This window comes from Poecilia latipinna, unplaced genomic scaffold, assembly GCF_001443285.1.
Source record: "Poecilia latipinna isolate Pla-1442-1.1 unplaced genomic scaffold, P_latipinna-1.0 Scaffold972, whole genome shotgun sequence".
NCBI lineage: Eukaryota > Metazoa > Chordata > Actinopteri > Cyprinodontiformes > Poeciliidae > Poecilia > Poecilia latipinna.
In genome coordinates this window covers 123904-143804 of record NW_015113588.1, presented here as the reverse complement: position 1 = coordinate 143804, position 19901 = coordinate 123904, and the positions used below count along the sequence as shown (strand labels likewise).

The 19901-nt window shown below is 41.2% G+C and overlaps 1 protein-coding gene across 2 annotated transcripts in view; it reads left to right on the top strand.

Moving 5' to 3' along the window:
* The window catches only part of LOC106958240 (rho GTPase-activating protein 29-like), a 34463-nt gene that overhangs the window by 13319 nt on the left and 1243 nt on the right, over positions 1-19901 (top strand). The window contains exons 3-21 of one of the 2 annotated variants that reach the window (XM_015050032.1): positions 3817-3960; positions 7255-7351; positions 8542-8614; positions 9032-9092; positions 9546-9692; positions 10760-10824; positions 10922-11032; positions 11124-11204; positions 12050-12241; positions 12331-12468; positions 12551-12741; positions 14227-14396; positions 15270-15398; positions 16795-16893; positions 17039-17202; positions 18028-18216; positions 18406-18543; positions 18645-18880; positions 19526-19826. In XM_015050032.1, coding sequence (XP_014905518.1) covers positions 3817-3960; positions 7255-7351; positions 8542-8614; positions 9032-9092; positions 9546-9692; positions 10760-10824; positions 10922-11032; positions 11124-11204; positions 12050-12241; positions 12331-12468; positions 12551-12741; positions 14227-14396; positions 15270-15398; positions 16795-16893; positions 17039-17202; positions 18028-18216; positions 18406-18543; positions 18645-18880; positions 19526-19826 — 2726 coding nt within the window. Of the gene's footprint in view, positions 1-3816; positions 3961-6037; positions 6325-7254; positions 7352-8541; positions 8615-9031; positions 9093-9545; positions 9693-10759; positions 10825-10921; positions 11033-11123; positions 11205-12049; positions 12242-12330; positions 12469-12550; positions 12742-14226; positions 14397-15269; positions 15399-16794; positions 16894-17038; positions 17203-18027; positions 18217-18405; positions 18544-18644; positions 18881-19525; positions 19827-19901 lie in introns of those variants that run through there. The other variant, XM_015050035.1, reaches the window with a different exon arrangement.

Here is a 19901-nt window from a genome sequence, read left to right as displayed (position 1 = left end):
AAAAAAAAACTCCAAAGCTTCTTTTCTCAAGGAGCAGGAAAAGCTGTTGTGATTTATTGGTCCATAAATGTGGCATGCCCATGAGGCAGCAAGGCTCACTGTTGGCTCTAGGACAACAGACAGCCTTGGACACTGCAGAACCAAAGATTTCCCTGTGGAAACAAAAAAACGGAACATCACCTTAGCAGTATGTTGCCTTGTGTGTTTAGGAGCCCTTAATATAAATTTCTTTCGTTTTCTTAATTTCCCCTCCTTGCGAAGAGTCACAGTACTTCCTCTAAAACAAATCCACCTTTTACGATTTCCATTTAACAGTTCCTCCCTGCTGGGAACGAGCCGTTCTCTCTTTGTGTTGCACCCAGAGTGGCTGTGAAAGTGTTAAATAATCAGTCTCTTTACATTATCCTGTGTCCTGCTGGGTTGGTGGATGCAACTATAATGTCTTGCTAATTAGCTCCCTTTTAGGATTTAAAAAAAAAAAAAAAAAAAACAGGCAACAGGCCACCACTGATGAGTGGAGCACTTGGAGATTGGCAAATGAAGACCCTCTGTGTCTTTTTGAGGAAGTTATGGTTTATGTTTGCATTTAATAAATCTGTTGCTTTCCGAACCTTGATGCTTTCAGGACTTTCAGTTTGCCGGACAAACGATTCAGCCTTTGGCTTTGTTGTAGAGATGCACTGAAAAACTGGACAATTTTTAGCTTTGTGTTCTCCAATGAACTGCTCAGAAACTAAAACGGTGTCAGAAAACTCAGTGTGTGTCCATATAAAGTCAAAATTTTCCAAAAATTTTGAATGTATCCACAAAAAAACGGGACTATAATGAATAGAACATTTTGGCACAAGTTAGAGGTGCTTGTGTAAACTTTGCCCTTTATCAAAGTCATTGCGGTTTTGACTTATGTTTCCCAAACTAAATTTTATACGCGTTTCCTGCTTCTATGGTAAAAGAGTCCAGTGAAAATGATGTATGTGCATTGATTATGTCAAAATAAGTAATCTCATGTTGATGCATAGTTATACGAAAAGCACACTGGCATGTTTCCTACCTCATGTGGCTCTAAGACAAAAGCACAAAAGGCTGTTATGATGAAAAACACACCAGGATCTCTGTACTGGTTGGGTCTGTACTTGGCAAATGATGAAGATAAATGAGCACGGTTGCTATGGTGAAAGATGGGCTTTTACAGGTCCTGTGGAGAGACGTTTGAAAACATCATGGTGTACAGCTGGTTTGGACTAAGTTATGTTGGCAAGAAGTTGCCAACTTTTATGCTAATAGATGGTGCTAATGGTTGATCTTTGAAGAATTTCTCCTATGTCCCTTTTATGTTTTTGCCTTAATTAGCTTAATTACTTTATTAAATATTTTTCATTCATGACAAAAACCATCTGAAGACTTGCTAAGCCCAGTAACGGGGCGCTGAGGCAGTCATCCAGCAGCCCGCTGTGTTTTTGAGTAAAAAATGTTTAAAGTTGACAGGAAATTTGAAAATATGACGAGGTAATTATGTTATTGGAAGACATTAACAACACCCATTCAACAACTATGAAACCTTTAAAAAAGGCAAACATAAAAAAGTACATTTAAAATAAGTTTGACTTGTGACTTTGTTTAATGAAGTTGTTGGCATGTAAAGCAGTAAAGACGGAGCTCCAGTGAATAAAAAAAAGACACATGACATCAGTCTCCCTATGTGTTCATAAACTAACCATACTATATTGCTATTGTGCTTCCAAACTTTTCACCAAAGAGACTCTTTAACCTGTCTTTGCTATCACTGTTATTGGTGTATTAAAAAACCCCACAGGCGGTTAGGAATCCAGTCCAGATTTGTTTCATATCCATTCTATTTATTCCAATAATATCCAATCATCCAGGCCTAATACTAATAATACAGTAGAAGCGAAGATAGTTTATGGTGTGATGTCTATTGGTAGAACGTTATCCATTTTGGAAAGCCCAGCTGTGATTGTACTGTGCCGTCTCTCCTCTCAAGCAACCATGAATGTTTACTACAGTTGGTGAGTTTCGGCCGTCACACGTTACCTGTCTGTTGGTTGGCGTGAACTTATCAGTCCCATCAGCAACCAGCATTGTCATGCGGCCCCAAAGAGCCCAGCAGCTTTTTGTTGTCTGGCAGCAGCGTTTGTCTCACTCTGTGGGAGGGGAGAAGAGGGCTCACGAATAAAAGGCAAAACCGGGAGATGACTAAAGTCTTTCTGATCCCTCTTTCCATGATGGTTAATCCGGGGGCGATCGTCAGCACAAAATGTGGCTTTTTTTTTCTTTTTTTTTAACTGCCTGTAAACAGTCTGCATGCGTTTCCAGTGAGGTGTGACTAAGAGGCAACCAGTCGTTTAAACACCTGACGTAGATAATTACAGTGTGCGTTGTGTTTAAAGCATCAGATGACAACAATGTGTCCGGCTGCCTGTGTGTTCAACATGTTTACAGTCTAGTTACTGCAGAGCTTCTGGGCCACAGTGACAATTATGTTTGCATTTGGTTGATAGATGAGGGAACGGATAGAGGCGTCGCTGCTTTTAACCGTTTTGTCGTCCTCACGTGAGCGAAGGCTTCACCAACCTGTAATTCTAGCAAGTCGTAAAACTTTGTCGTCTTCTGACTTCTCGCTCATTGACATGTTCCCTTTTTATGAGCCTTAAAGCATGCCAATAGCAGAGTTTTACAAGGTTACTTGATAACAAAGTGCATTTTGTCCTTTTGTGAATGTGTGTGTTGACTGACTCTGAGTGAAATGTGTACACCTGGATGCCTGACATGCCATTGTTTGTATAATTAACTGAGGATATAGCCTGTAATTATAGAAATACCACACATTTAGCAGTTAGCTTAGATGGTTTCGCTGCATAGATGATGCTTTGACTGGTATCTGAGGTTATCACCAATGTGACCACAGTTTACTGAATCCTATTGATTTTTCTGATAGGTTACAGTATACAACTTTGATTTTATTTCTGACCCTGACATTTAAATCACAGTGAGCAACATTATTTATAACCCTTGGTTATAAATATATGGTGGTGACCTCACTATGGTAAAAATGATTAGTACTACTGATATCTTGGGTGGGTCAAAGGTGTCCAAGTTGAGTTCTGTTCACCAGATTTTGTTTAGTAGCAGCTGATTAAATTTGGTTGAGTACAACAACAACATTTTAGGGTTTTATTGGTATAAAAGTTAGGGATGTACCGATCCACTTCATTCGCTTCTGATACAGTTATCTAAGATTTAGTATTGGCTGATACAGAAACACAGACATAAATGTACTTTGCACCAGCACAGCATGCTGAAATACACCAATAGCATCACGAAATCAGTCATTTAAAATAACACAACTTTAACTTGTTCTGTCAGTGCAAGTACAAGCGTAACAGCCAATGTAAAGTAAATAATAAAGAAACTGAAACTGACAAAAGCAATAGGTTGGCTGCCTTGGTCAAAACATGTATAAATAATCTGCAACAAACCTTGTTTCAAATGGTTCAGAAAGTGCGATTAGGAATTAAAATCTAACGTAAAATAAATAATAAAACATAACTTTAGTCAGAGCACAAAGCATAGAATTGGACTGAATAGATTTGCTCTCATGGATTGGGCACATTGTTACCGAAACCTGATGTAGATCTGTTTTCAATATCTGTTCTGGTACGGATAACAATATCGGATCGGTGCGTTGCTAATAATGGTTTGACCGGGATGTAAAAACACCCTCAGTGGTAACAGCTGACTTCCTGAAGTAAAGCAGTCATAGGTAGAACTAATTGGGCCTTCCTTTCTGACTTCCAGAGCATCAGGATTCCCTCCATCAGGCGGTCCACGAGCGACTCGGCGAGCTGCTGCGAGTCCTAAAGGCCATCATCAAGAAGCACCAGAGCCTCAACTCTGTGGACATCCTGAGCAAAGCTGGAACGGTGATCGCCACGGTCAAAGGTATGCTGAGCTTTTGCCAGCTCTGCCTACAAAAAAAAAATAAAAAATGTGTAAACACACACAGCAGAGCTGTCAGGTTTCCTGTGAAACATGCCAGCCACTCCTCCACTCTTCCTCTGGTCTGTTTTCCGTCTCTGCCATATCTGATCCTCCCTTCTCTCATGACAGCCTACTCTGCTGAACATGCATTTTCTGTGTCCTGCAAGAAGAATAACAAAGCTTCTTAAAGTGTCCATAAACTGTTTTCAAAAACAATCAGCTCCTTACGGGAGGCTTTGAGATATGGTTTAGCTAATATGTTCTCTTTTCCGTATCCTTTGGATCTAGTCGGGTGTGTTTTACATTTGACTTGAATTTGACATAAAACATTTGATGCATTCAGGTGACAAAAAAAATAGATGATATGAGATTAAATTTCAGCAATATTTATGACAAACCAACTTATTTTGTATTCACAAATGGAGTAAAGGTTTAATAGAATACGGTCTAGTCCAGGTTTGATTAAACCCTGTGTCTACGCCGATAACTCCACGGTGCTCCTACTGCTAAAAACATTAAAATACTCAAACGGAAAAGATTTTCTAAGTTTTGAAGAATCCAGGTTTTACTATAAAACCATCTACTCCACCTTTAATCAAAGTACTTTTTATTTTGAACACATAAAGAGTATAGTGCAGTCCTCAAAGGAAGCCCCAAATTAGATGCAAACATTAACAGTAACTAAATTTCAACCAAGTTTAATAAAAAAAAATCCAAAAAGTGGTAAATATCTCCTGTAGCTTCCTCAAAGAGAAACAGTTGTGGCCAGGTCAACTAACATTAGGCGACTATTATACTAAGAGACCAACTTGAGAACTACTTCCTTTTTCGCTTCAAAATAAGAGTCTGAAACAGGTCTACAACAGAATATGGAGCTAATTGCTCTCACCTTTATGCCTGGGGCTCATGATGGCCTAAGCTAACTTCACCAACAACTCAATAACTTCCCAAAACTGTGTTCACTAAGACAACATATATTATTACAAAAATCTAAAATTAATGTAACCTTTTGGGGATAGTTAGGAAAGTTTAAAAAGATTTTCCAAGATAAATGTGGAACTTCAGCCCAAAATAATGATTGATTTTCTTAGGCTTACTAAAGCACAATTGAAGGATCTGATTAAGACTATAACATTTTTGAGTGGGTGATGGGGTGAAGGTTATAAACATGTCATTTCCTGCTCTTTATCTTTGAATGCAGCCTAGTTTTGGGCAATAAAACCAAAACAGAAGTCTTTTAAAAATCTGGAGAGTACGGAGTCTTGAAACTGAAAAGCAGGAAGTGCATGATTTAGCTGTTTTGAAAAAAATATTCCAAATGTCCTTGTTGTTAAGACTGATTAACAACACACCAGAAGTAACTCCTAAACAAGTGTCCACAATAATCTGCGTGCAATGTACACATTAAAGCTTTTAGTGACTAATTCTGGGGATCTTCTGCCACTAGGTGGTCAGAATTGCTCACTTCCTGACCCTCCAAGCCCCACCCTGCTGTCCTCTTAGTAATGATGTGCTACTAACTGTCAACATGTCAATAAATTTTAGAACCAAATCTCAAAGCTTTTCAGTTTGAAAAAAATAAGGAAAGATGCGGGGGGGGTAAAAAAAAAAGAAAGATATGATGAAGTTGTATCAAATTTTATTCAGTTTCAACTTTCTAAGAAAGTAATTTTGACTCAACATAAGATGAAGTACAGAATTCCTCCCATGATTCTTGGAATGAAGTCGTTTACTGCTCTACCTCGGCTTGCTTTTAAGTTCTGCGGGATCCCAAAGCGGTCTCCGGTCGCCGAATGTCGGACAGGTCTTTGCTGCTGACGAGTTGCTTCGACGGTGTTGTGCGTTTTCCATGCAAACAATACCATTTTTCCCAGATGATGTAACTTCCACATTTGGACCGTTGGTTGGGGCCTGAGCAAGTAGTGGCATTGTATTCCAGCAAGCCTCAGGATGTCCTGTTGAGTGGGGGGGAGGTTAGGGGTGGGACAGGAGAGGAGGACATTCAGCGACGCAGGAGTTGTGTCCTTTTCATTGGAGGTGGCCACAGTAGCTGCTCCAGGATTGCCAAGAAGCTTCCCAAGGACAACGGAACCTGTTGAAGTCATTGCTGCCTCGACCGTCACCTGTGGCCTACTCAAAGACAATACCATCTTTTTCTTTTTTTTTTCCTCAATGGATCTGTTTTTGTTGTCATCTTCACGTTCCTTAAAAGATTTGGAAATGTGGGATATTTAAGGTGGTTCTGAAGCGTTTACATATAGGACTTGTTGCTGGAATCAATGAGGCTTATTACGGTTAGAACGAGGCCTGGAAAATCCTGTTAAGGTGGGTCGTGTTTTTTTTTTACGTTTAATTTAAGAAGTTTCTACAAAGAATCGGGACATACAACGGAGAATGCTTCGTCTCATTTGGAAATCTTTACAGGGCGTGTTACATTAGTTTGATCAGACATGAAGGAAATCGTTAACCATTTTTGTTGGCCTCTCCAATAGATGACAAAACTATTGAAGGTATTTTTCCCTCGTTTTACATTCCAATAAAACAAGCAAACCAGAAAACTAAAAATCAAAAATAAGAATGTCTCTGTTCATCGACAATTAGGTTGCATTTCCAGAAAGGTTTCTCCTTTCTCAGCCTTTGAACTCTAGAAATCTTCATTGTTCCAGTGGAAGGGAAGGACCGAGGAAACGACGGAGGCAGCAGAGAGCGCGCGCTCCGTGACATCACTGATTTATTGTTGCACGTTTTCTCTGCTTTTCGACCATCTTTTTTGGGGGGGTTATTTTCTTTCTTCTAAGTCAGAACAGGAAGTTTATTGTGGAGACTGATTACAGCTGTATTTGCGCCGCTTTCCCTCCCCCACCTTCATTCTGTCCTCAGTCATCACCGTGTTTAGACTCGCAGCAGGAAACTACTGCTTGGCCAGATTACAGCAAAATATACACACTTGCAGTCCCCTGCTTATCTCTACAGACTGCCAAAGTTGTTTTTGGACGCTTCCAGAGGGGAGGGTACTGGGTGATTTTCGGATTTTTCAAATCTCAGCACGTAAACAGATTGCCAGGAACTTCAGGTTCTTGAGGAGTACACCGTGACTCCAGAACGTTTCATTAGCGCCATGTTTGACATCACCAACAGGATGACGATGAATCATACCACGGAGCTGATGCCTCTGAACAAAGGAGGCACACAGCATTCATCAGTTCAGTATCCTGCCAAAACCTGACTCAGTCTGTCTTTATTACATGTTACCAGGAGTGAACTTCAATGAGGTGAACGAGGAGAACAAGCAGAAGCTTTTTGGGGAGATCTACACCGCTATCGACACTTTGGCGTTCACCTTTGGCAATGTGTAAGTAAGATGTCGGTGTTGGGCAACCATTGTAGAAACAGTTATTGTAACAAGGTTATTGTTCTTTTGTTTTTTGTTTTTTTGTTGTTGTTTTTTTTAACAGATTCAAGTAATTTTGTCTTTTTACCACTTATTTATGCACTTTTGGTGCGTTTGCACCTGACCTGTCGAATTGCTTCAACTCATACCTGCAGTGATTACAAGTAATTTAAAGTAGATCTGATATGAATATCTGTATCTGTCTTGATATTAAAATCTTCTAGTTCTAGCAATGTTGCCAATCCGTAAAAGCAGATCTATTCAGTCTAATTCTATGATTTGTATTCTGAGCGATGACGTGTTTTATTTAATTTACATTTAGAATTTCTAATTGCTCTTTCTGAACCATTTGAAAGAAGGTTTGTTGAAGTTTATTTTTTACATGTTTAACCAAGAAGGTCAACCTATTGTTTTTGTCACTTTCAGTTTCTTTATTGTTCATTTTCACATTACATTTCACATATACTCTTAATTGCACTGGCTGAACAAATTAAAGTTGTTTTTACATGTTTGACCGAGCTTGTGAAGCAGTTGGTGTATTTAAGTGTGCTGTACTGGTGCAGAGTTATAAAATACAATTGTAAATCAACACATTTATGGCTGTGTTGTAAAAAAGTAGTCAATTCAGCACAGTTTTTCTATATCTGATCGGTATCGGCCAAGACTAAGCTTCGGACAATGGTATCAGAAGTGGAAAAAAAAAGTGGATCAGTTCATTTCTAATTTAAATTAGACATTCACCAATCCATTGGCAAGAATTTCCAGTCACTGAACAACAGCATGATTCTTGATGGTGTTTAAAATGGATTAATTTTGTGTGTTTGTTATTTTACCTTGGATTCCAAACCATTACTCCAGTCGAGAAACCCGCCACATTTTTTTTCTTTCTTATGTGTTGTTGTCCTTGGTGAAAAAACCTGAATAATTCCTAATCAGAATCTGCTGGTCAGTTTTGAGTTGTTTTAACATGGAACAAAGAATCACATCACTTTGCATTTTTAACGTAGTTTTGGGAGTTTCTGTCTTTTCTTTCAGAAACAAAAGGAACATAAACTTTATTAATAGATAACAAATGCACTTATTTTATTTTTTATAATTCTTGTCTGTTTCCTCGTCTAATCTTGCTTTTATTTTTCTGTTTCCTCTTCCAGAGTGTCTGACTTCCTTATGGGAGATGTAGAGAATGGATCAGTGTTGGGGCTCCCCCTGACTAAGAGAAGCAGGGTAAGGAAAGTAGGACAGGTGGCCTTGTGTTAGAAGTCGCCGCCTTCTATTAATGCACCTAAAATAAAAACAAATGGCTCATGTCCTGCGGAGTTTTCACAGCAGGATGTAGCTTACTGAAACCGAATATGAAAGATTAGCCAGCAGAGTTCAGAGTTCAAAGGTGAACCAAGTCCTCGTCGGCTGACACAGTCGCCTTAAGCATCCTCCCCTGGTGATAAATTGTTGTTTTCCTGCTGGACGTTTTACTGTAAAAGTGGTCTAAGGAGGAAGTTGTCTCTCTGATAAGGACTATACCGTGCATGTTACTGGAGCATTCTGTTTTTCAAGGAGGAAGCACTTCCTTTCCTCCCTTCTTTGTATTATTGTTATTTTTCTTTTCTTTTTTTTTATAAAACCATTTTGTGTGTTTTTCAGTCTTCTGAGAACCTCTCTGTGGAATCTGGAGGATCCGGTCCTGAGAAAGATGATCCGCCAGGTAAGACGGCTTGAACACACAGCTACTGTACTCTCTGCGCCTGCTGTGTGAAAGGGTTTGGATGAAAACTAATCTTCTCACATTGAGAGGCAAGAAAAAAAAAAAACTTACACGTAAATGACGTGTAAATCAGTATTTAGGTGGAGCTGGTTCTTATTTTGTGGAGCTTTTTTTTTTTTTTTTTTTTTTTACGCTGCCTGCTTTGTCTGAAGGATTAAGTAGGTAATAAACAATCACCTTACTGACATAATACTTCTGCTGTCAGTGTTGGTTAGCCTTGACGGTATTAGCCCATATTGCTAGTGGTCAAGGTCAGACTGAGCTCTTCCTGGATATGGCGTTGTGATCGTGCACGTGGCACATCCAGCAGGTTCCGGTTTGTAGAGCCTCCATCGGTCATGGCAGAGCCCACCTCTTACAAAGCTTTTTGTTGGATTTCCTTCGCAACCACAGGGCCGTCTCCGCCGGTTCGGCCTGAAGAGGTGGACAAGACGCTGCAGCGGCAGGACAGCGGAGTGGAGTCTGTGCTGCTCTACGCCAAGGCATGGTCTAAGTACACCAAGGAACTCCTGGCATGGGTGGAGAAGAGGATCAGCGTGGGTGAGTTGGACCACTCATATTTGTAATTGTGCTTCTAAAGGCTTCGGTGAACAAGACTGTATGACAGGAAAGCATTGAGAGCAGTTTCTCGCAAGGACTAAAGAGATTTTCCTCAAAGTGTTGGTCTTTTACTTTGAGACGGTCAGAGAAATCAGCTGGTGAAAGAAATTGGGCAGTGACTCATCCTGACTAGTGATTGGCTGGTTACGAACTCGGAAGTCATATTATTTTCTTACCACACACCATCTGTAAGCACTGAAGGCAACCGTTCTCTTTGTTGAAGTTGTTACTGCAGGAACGAGAGTCAAAGTTTGCTGTTTTTACTTCATAGCTACACAGATGATGTGCAGCTCTACATTATGATGTCACCAGGTGATCCTGAACCCTCCATGCACTGAACAGATGCTCAGATCAAACTAATTTCCTCTGATTTCAAGGATGTGCCACAACATTCTCCAGCTAAACAAAAACCGAACTGAAGATATAACTTTTGAACCCAAAGAGGAACGATCTAGAGTCAGCGCACAGCTTCATTTATTACAGCTAGAAACTAGTAATCAGGCCTGGAATCTGGGTGTAGCGATGGACTCGGACCTGAACCTTCAGAGCCACATAAAGACAGTAACAAAGTCGGGCTTCTATCATCTGAAAAACATTTCCAGGACTGAAGGACTAATGCTCTTTTGTAAAGTTTCTAAAGTCCCTACACTGGCTCCCTGTAGCTCAGAGAATAGACTTTAAAATACCTCAACTCCAGTTCCAAGATTTTGCTATAGTCACCACTGTTTGCTCAGCTTTATTACTGGTTTTATGTCCAAACAAAAAGATTTAGAGATTCTGAATGAGGGGCTTTACTGAGGGTTTGTTTGACGATATTACCTAAGCTCAGGGTTTGAGTTTGTAGTGTGAGATCTTTTGTTTGTTTGACGAGTTAATGAATGCTTTCAGCTGAACGCACAAAGCTCACATTCGCACTGTACAGGACAGACCGTAAAGTACCATCGATCAGCACAATAACAAAAGCGGCGTTCAGAAACGAGCTGGAAATGTTCTCCTTTTACTTGCAGATGTCGAGTGTGCCAAAAGTTACGCCAAGATGGCCGAAACCGCCAAGACTCTCGCGAGTCAGCAGGTGAGGAAAAGGAGGGAAAAAAATGCCACAGCTCATTTCTGTATCAGACTAATTGCAAGCGCTGACGGTCAGGAATTTTTCCCCTCCCACCTCTAAGGAGTTCATGCCGTTCCGTGAGACGTACATGGCCGCTTTCAAAAACGACATCGAATACAGCCAGCTGGTACTTCAAACCGCAGCAATACTCCAAAGCAACAAATTTGTGCAGGTAAGCCATGAAACCAACTGCGGCTTCATTTTTTATTTTTTTTAAGTAGGATTGAAACGAGATCTTAAAGACGGTGTGTCTGTGTTTTCAGCCTCTCCTGGGTAGAAAGAATGAGCTGGACAAACTACGAAGAGAGGTCAAAGAGCAGTGGCAGAGAGAGCAAAAGAAAATGGTGAGTGGTCAGTTCTGCTTAGCAATGTTAATTTAGAATAGAAAAGAACGTACTTTAGTGATCCTTAAGGGGAAATTATTTATTTGTTGATGAGCTACTCCATCCAAACTGTTAAATACTAGTAAATACAATATGACTTTAAGCAATGTACAATTTATAAAATATATAGAAATAAGTGTGACATTGTCAGTAATTTAAATATAACTAAATGTAAAATAAATAAAGTAATAAGCACACACATCTTAATCCATAAATAAATCTATGAATGAGTCCAAATATATAACTATATAAAAAAAATGTATTTACTACTGCAAAATAGTCAAACAGTGGTCAAACTAAAATCATCAGATGTAAAATGAGTGCTTGCTTATTAAAATTGATTCTATAGAGAATCACAATTCCTCATGCTGCGAATTCTGAAGAGATTCAAATTGCTAAAAAAAAAAAAAAATCAACTTTTAAAATGCATCTTTGCCATTCGCCCACCTCATACATTTTCAATAGATTTTTTTATATATTTATATTTAAGAACAACCCAAGCAGCTAAGCTAACCTAATACTGGTAATTAGAGTTACCGAATTTGATACACAAACCCCAATTTTGTCTAAATATGAACTGATGGGATTCAGTTTTTTAATTAAACGTTATATTCCTTTCCAGTCTTTTCCTCTTGTCAGTCAAATAATTTTAAACAGTAAACCATTAAAATAGAAAAACTCAATTCTGAATTAAAAATCAGACCGGTAGACACTGGAAGATTTGCATCTTTGATGTTTATTGTAGTAATTTCTCAGTAATGTTTCTGCCCGTTAATTACCTCTTTTTTTTCTGTTTTTGTCTCCAGCAAGAGGCAGACAGCGCTCTGAGGAAAGCCCGGCTGCTGCAGGCCCAGCGGCAGGAAGAGTACGAGAAAGCCAAGGTGAGCACCAGCCGCCTGGAGGAGGAGCAGACTGCAGGAGGAGGAGGAGGAGGAGGCACAGCTGCAGCCAAGCAGCTGGAAAAGAGGCGCAGGCTGGAGGAGGAGGCCCTGCAGAAGGTAGAGCGCATCCTCCAGTTTTTTTTATTTATTTTCTTCCTTCCGAGTGTCCCTCATGTTTAAGTTGTTTTGGATCCTCACTTTTTCAGGCCGAGGAGGCCAGGGAGCACTGCAAAACTTGCCAGATTGACGTGAGCGTGAAGAGAGTGGACCTGGCCAACACCAAGAGCGAGATCATCACTCAGATCAGAGAAATGGTCTCCCAGTGCGACCTCACCCTCAAGGCCGTAAGTTCACGTCTGTAATGTTCACACATGAGGCGTAGATGGAAACGGAGAGACCAAGCAGCGCACTATTCCACCGTTGCAGGTGACCGTCAACTGGTTCCAGCTGCAGCAGGCCCAGGTTGTGTCTTTACCCGTCAACCACCAGAGCCTGTGTGAGAACGCCAAGCAGTACGAGCCGGGCCAGCGTTACATCGAGTTCGTCCGGAGCCTGCCGACCAACGGGCCCCGTCTGGAGTCGCACTCGCTGGATTCGCCCGTCACCCCCAACGCCTGGTGAGATGCATGAATATCAGACAGATTATGGCTTCCAACAGGGCTGCTGCGCAATGTTGTTTTAGTTATCGATTAATCGGATAAAAAAATTGGTACATTTTTTATTATTATTCAAACCTTTTTTTGTACAATAATAGAAATACATTAAGAGATGAAAATAAATTATTCAGTTAGTTTTTAAAATGAGAATATAATATAATAAGAACATTTTATTGCATACATGCAGTAACATACAGGATTCCTATATTTGATCATTTGTAGAATAGGATGCATCTGCATCAACATGCTCAGCTCTTTCTACAACTGTTTAATAAATGGATAACAAAAGATGCTGTTTTTGAAAAAAGTATGCCACTTGAATTTTGTGTAGATCATGTTTAAAAGTTTTTTGTTTGGTCTTAAATGAAAAATCTACATATTTTTTGTAAAATAATTCATTTTTACACTGTAGTTAGCGATTAATCGATTATGAAATTAGTTGACTTATTATTTCAATAATTGATTCATGGCGATTTATCTGATTAATTGTTTCATCCTTCAAAGACTCCCACACAGGGCTCCAGCAGCTACACTCCACTATGCAGACGTTACTGGATAGAAGTTAATTGTCTCCCCACAATGTTCACAATTCTTTTGATTAAAAAACAAGCGAGTCCTGCGAATTTCGGGATGTAATTTTGGTCCCATCAGCTGGGCGTGTCTTCACACCCTCTGTGATAAATATACGCCGGACCTCATGGAGATTGTTTTGGAAAGAGTAACGCGATTGGGGCGGCGGGCTGCTTCCTGTGGAAACGATTGCGGTCAGCGGTCAGAGCAGCTTCCCGTCAGTTCACCTCAACTTCTATCATTTTCAGCTCCCACTTTGCTAAGATTAGCTGTCCCGCTAATTTGGGTAATTGACGTTGGTCATCTCTCTGAAGTGTTTTTAGGGGGAAAAACTACCAAAAAAAAAAAAATCAGAAAGGGTATTGTTGACATAGGTTTGTGATCTCTCACACACACCCATGCACATACCAGACGGATGGGAATAAGAGATCGCTTTTGTTCTCACTTAGTTTTCTCCCAGCCCCCCCCGACTCTGATCCCTCTGATCAAAAGAGTTCAGCTTGGGAGAGAGGAAATGAAACTTTGGCACATACACACACCCACGCTCGCATTCACCCACAACACTGCTCCCCAAAAGCTTAAATATAGAGCAAGCGCTGACCTACTTAGTGATGAATTGTGGGACACTTTTGGTTAACAATGGAGAGCATCGTTTGTTGATGTGCAGGAGTCAGTTAGTCATCATTATGCAGTAGTTTATTTGTGTTTGGTGTCCTGATCTCATGATATCAGGATTAGTCAGGGATCCTGTCACCGCTGATGGAATTTACCAGCATAATTAGGAGCTTAATGCCTGTATTTATTTATCTAATTATAATTCAGCGTCTCAGTCCTGAGTTTTGTCTCATTTGCTTCCGTGTTTTTTTGTGTCTTCAGGTTGCCTTCAAACAAGCGCTCACTGAGTGGGAGCCACTCCTCCCACAGCAACCTGTCGCAGACATCCGTCACCTCCGACGTGGTGGGTGGAGAAGACGTGGACGGTCACAGCAACTCCCACCACGCCAAGATCGCAGAGAGACGCTCCAATGGTGGTACCGATATACAAGGTAGGTTCGCCTCGGTGGGTTAATTAGACATTTTTAGGAAAACAAATGGAGGGAAACTGTGCAATTTGGGCCAGAACTTGGGATTTTCATTTTTTGTGTATGAAACCTTTCCTTAATAATTACCATACTACTGGCAAGAAGGAGTTTTTCCTTTCTATATAAACCCATTCTGCTTAAATTACAAGCTTGTGATCTTCTTTTCAGTCTATCTACTTTAAAATGCAAGTTGGCTTTAAATATACTAATCACAGGTATTAAATTTTGTCATGGAGACTTTAATCTCAGATTGTATGCATTTCTTTTTCTGACGGAATTTTTCTATCAGTCAAAAGTTTGCGTTGTCTTGCGTTGACATCTTCACTCAATGAGTTCTGTGATTGAAGGCAGTTGAGACCATCAGTAACAGGTTGCTAATGCTTTCTTGCTAGCTAACAAGCAAACAAGCCATTAGCAGCCAGCTAGAGAGCCACAAGCATATGAGAAGCAGAAAGTTGTTGCCAAGAGCCTCAAAAGGCCCCAGAAATTTTAGTTTTGGCTCCTTGCTTTTCTTTTGTACATCCTTATCACAATATAGGTCTTAAATGTTATCCATAATGGCCTTTAAAAGGTCTTAAAAAGTCTTATATGTAATAAGTAACCCTCATAGATCTTATGATGACATTCTGAATCAGAGCTGTTCTTTCAGTGGCAGAAAGTACAGGACGACCTTTACAGATATGAGTATCAGTGATTAATGAACTCCCAACGTTTACTATAAATATTGAGAAATTCCACTTCATTTGTTGCAAATGTTGGCATTGGAGAGCGTTTATGAAGGTAGATGGGTGCAAACGTTTTTTTTTACTCATGTTTGGATTCCCCTTTCTTTCACAGCACTTCGAATTCAGGGTCCCTTCCGCCCCTGGGGTTCAGCCAATCAGGGCGGTGGGATGTGCAGCGACTCGGAAAGCGCCGGAGGGAGCAGCGAATCGCGCTCCATGGACTCTCCCACTGCAAGTCCAGGTATTAGACTTGCACCACTTCACTCCTTCCCCACCCAGTGTTGTCTGAACTCACAACATGCATGTTACACCCTGATTTTATATTTAAATAACTTGATATCACACTGAGCGACTGAGGCAATAAATCACCGTTTATTATTTTGAAAGGCTTTATAGAAAGTTTGCCAAAGAATGTGAAGGTGTGCTGAGATGGCAGCTAGAAACAGAAGATATAGTGGGTTTTTTTAATTGCCCCGGGGCGTCTGACATTTTTGTTTGAGTGATCTTGATGTTCACCCAACGTCGCTGGCATGTTGTCTTACAACCAGGAGGCTTAGCAACCGCACACTGTGAATGTTATGCAACTCTAATACAATGCGTACCAACATAAAAACGTGTGTTGAATGGGGTTTATGTTTTCCATGTTGCTATGCCACTGTACTTGAGGTGTACTGGTGCATCGTGTCACTTTTTGTCACGTTTACATCACAAACTTCAACGTGCCTTGTTGGGGTTTATGTGTCAGAGCAACACAAAGGAGGGAATAATTGAGAAATGATAACTTTCAGTTTTTCTTGAAACACAAATTTTGATGTTGCTTATCTCCAAAATAAACAAAAAAAAATCCTTCCATTATAAAAACAAACAAAAAAATCTTAACATATGCGTGTAATATGTCAGCATGTTGTTGGAGAACATGGGTGAACAAACGGTATCATGAAGACCACAACAAGCGGAGTTGGGTCAGATTGGGATTGTTTTTGACCTGCATGCAAAATCCTGCATGTGGAGGTAAACTGAAACTGAATCAACAATGAACAGGCCTAGTCAAAGTCAAGACCTAAATCCAGTTGAGAATTTGCCGTAACGTTTAAAAGTCTATGTTCACAGTGCAATCTCTAGATGCCCAAAGCTGGTGGACACAAACCCTAAAAGTCTTGCAACTGTAGTTGCAGTGAAAAGTTTTACTCAGAAAACATGAATAAAAAAAATCATGATCCTTTATTTATTTATTTTTTTCTATGCACTCTTTGTCATTTAAAATAAAAATAAACCGTTTGGGCAGAAATAACCTCTCCTGATTGGTGGAAGTTGGTCCACCGTTTGCATTATCGCCGGTTACAGATTGAGGATTTGTGCCGCCCCATTGACCATCGTGAAAGTGTGAACAATGTGCGAATTTATCTCCGATTAGCCCCCTCATCAGGTTCTTCAGAAGCCAAGCAGCGTTAATAAAACAATCCTACAGGTGACCATTAATCAGCCGCTGTGGATGGCAATCACTAACAATCAGCTGCCACGTTTAGGAATCTGACACCTTTTCACATGCTGCATTAAATCATCAGCTCTTCCATAGGATGTTTCACCCTGTGCAGCAGGAACGGATAAGATGATGCGTGTTCTGCCTTGTTGTTCAGGGGATTTCAAGAGAAGGTTGCCAAGAACTCCCTCTACGGGAACCATGTCATCTGCTGATGACCTGGACGATCGAGAGCCTCCCTCACCACTGGATAACGGTGAGTCGAACCAGAACTTTTCTACTGCCTGGTCATTTGGAGTTATTTTACCCTTGCTGTGTGATTTTTTTTTTTTTTTTTTTTTTCCTAATCTGTTCCTCTCTACGATCACGTTTAAAGCTTACTTTCCCCTTCTCATTGGCAGGTTTAAGTGAGATGATGATAGAGACGGCCAGCTCCCCGGGGCCGTTCAGAAACACCCAGATGTCCAAAGCAGCTCAGACCCACAAGCTAAGGAAGCTCCGCGCGCCCTCCAAATGCAGAGAATGCGACAGCCTGGTGGTGTTTCACGGAGCCGAGTGTGAGGAGGTAAAACTCACATTCCTCGCTTTATTTGATTCTTTTTTTTTTTCTTTAATGAACAGAACAAGAAACCCGATCCAGGCCAAAACCTTTAGTGTTCAGACCTTTTTAGTAACTCCAGCTCACTGCATTCAAACGTCAAGAAAAAGCCTGCCAAAGTCACACAACAGCTTCTTTATCACCCACGGGAGCAAAAATTTGAAACAAAAACTGAAGGGAAAAAAAAAAGGAAAAACGCCACTTCTACCCCCCTTAATCAAAACCATTGAATGAGAGGAAATAAAAGAAAAAATGTTGAAAATGGTCACATTCTCTCCTCGGAGACCAAACTAAGGGGGGATCAGACAGGAGGAAACTGAAGAGGCTTTGTTTGTCTTCTGAAGAGTCCTCTCCATCATCCCTGTGCAGCCTCCCTCTTCTGTTGACTTTAGATCAAGTTTCTGTCCATATTTATTAGATACACTGAGGAAGGCAAATAAAGGAGTCACTGGAAAAAGATAGATTATGTAATGACGGTTGACATATTGACAGGAAGCTGGCATAAGTAGCATGTTGGGAGTCCCATACTGCTGGTCGCAAGGACGTCTTGGCGTAATCTGAAGTTCCCAGGAAATATTTCTCGGAGTTCTATTTGTGTCTGCAGATTTACGCACTTCCTGTTCTGTATTCCCTTTTCACTAGAAGAATGTTTCTTTTGGCACTTTAGTGTGTCTTTGTATTGAAATGTGCTTGGCCTACCATTTTTTATTATTATTTTTTTTAATCTGCGGTCTGCTTTTGAGTTGTTTTGTTCTATTCTGTTTTGCTTAAATTGCCCGTTGCTGTTTACAGTGTTCATTGGCCTGTCACAAGAAGTGCCTGGAAACGCTGGCCATCCAGTGTGGCCATAAGAAGCTCCAGGGCAGGCTTCACCTGTTTGGCATCGACTTCACGCAAGCAGCCAAGAACACTCCCGACGGCATTCCCTTCATCATCCGGAAATGCACATCTGAAATCGAGAACAGGGCGCTCAACATCAAGGTATTGTTATTCCACCGTAAAGCCTGCCTACAAAGCCGTGACACGCCTCGATTTAAAAGTTAACCAAACAGTTTTCAGGTTGCGTGGCCTTTTAGAGTCGGTGGCCCCGGTTTCTCCTTTGTGAGTCGGAAAAGGCCACCGCAGTTTCCTGTGCTGAAAGCTTTTTTTTTTTTCTTTTGTGCTCTGAAGGGGATCTACCGCGTGAACGGTGCCAAGTCCCGGGTGGAGAAGCTGTGCCAGGCGTTTGAGAACGGCAAAGACCTGGTGGAGCTGTCTGAGCTCTACCCCCACGACATTAGCAACGTGCTCAAGTTGTACTTGAGACAGGTAGGCTGCTTTCTCTTAGTGTTTGAGTCCTAATTAAAAAACCCAAAAAACAGGACTTTCTTATTAAGTTTGGTGCTTCTTTTGCACTTTGTGCTCTCCAGCTTCCAGAGCCGCTCATCTTGTTCCGTTACTACAATGACTTCATCGGTTTGGCGAAGGAAAGCCAGCGCATCATCGTGGAAGAACTCGAAGCCCAGCGGCTCAATCCTGGCGCCGCTACAGCGGCCCTGGTCAGCGTGGAGCTCAACAGGGTGTTGTTCAAAATCAAAGATCTGCTGAGACAGCTGCCTCCAGCGCATTACAAGACACTACAGTTCCTCATAGAGCATCTTCACAGGTACAGAGGGAAGGGGAACTTCTCCAAACATTGCTTTAACATGGGTATTGATCCGCTTCTCAGGGTGTTTTCACACCTGATAGTTTGCAAGAATCTGTTCGATTGGGGACCAAAATTGCAGCATTTGTTACATTTTCAGCTGGTGTAGTTCGTTTTCACGCTACTTCAAACAAACCAAACCCTTTGAAAAGCCTGTTGCCCGGCTTGCCTGTACTGGCGCCACGCCAAGAACCACTGAAGGAAACAAAATGAAAACCTCTGAAGAAGACACTGAGCGTAACTTCATTCTTCACGAAATGCAAAACAAAATGAAGTGGTGCCAAATTTTAGCTGATGTAGGATTTCTCTTTCGTCTTTGGCAAAAGACTACAAGCCATTTCTTCCAGTAGCAATAGACTTGACCATTTGGTTTGGTTGCATTTAACCAGATTGCCCCACCAAGGGGTCTCCGGTCCACTTGGCCTTCACATGCAGATTCACTTCAGCCAAATCGAGACCAGAGTTCGCCATTTTGATCCTTATCAGAGTTCAATTACATTCAGACCTCCCCAAACGAACCAGACTTCCTAGACAAAAGAAGTAGAGTTTGATTAAAGCGGACTAAACATCCACCCTCAGGCTCTCATCTCCTTTGCTTCCTTTAAGGGTGACCGAGTGTTCGGAGGAAAACAAGATGACAGCTAGCAACCTCGGGATCATCTTCGGCCCAACGCTGATCAAGCCGAGGCAGGCGGACGCCGACGTCTCCCTTTCCTCTCTGGTGGATTACCCATACCAGGCACTCATGGTGGAGCTCCTCATCCGACACTACCAGATGATCTTTGACACCCCTCTCAGCCCTCTGCGTCTCACCTCACCCACAGAGGCGGATTCTCACTCTCGCCTCAGCCAGCAGGAGAAGGAGCAGCTGAGCAGGCACTCAAAGTCACTGGGAGACATCAAGGAGGTGAGAACTTGTCAATTTCCACCCTTTTGACCAGTTTACTAAAGCATCTATTTGTCAGTTAACATTTATTTTCTG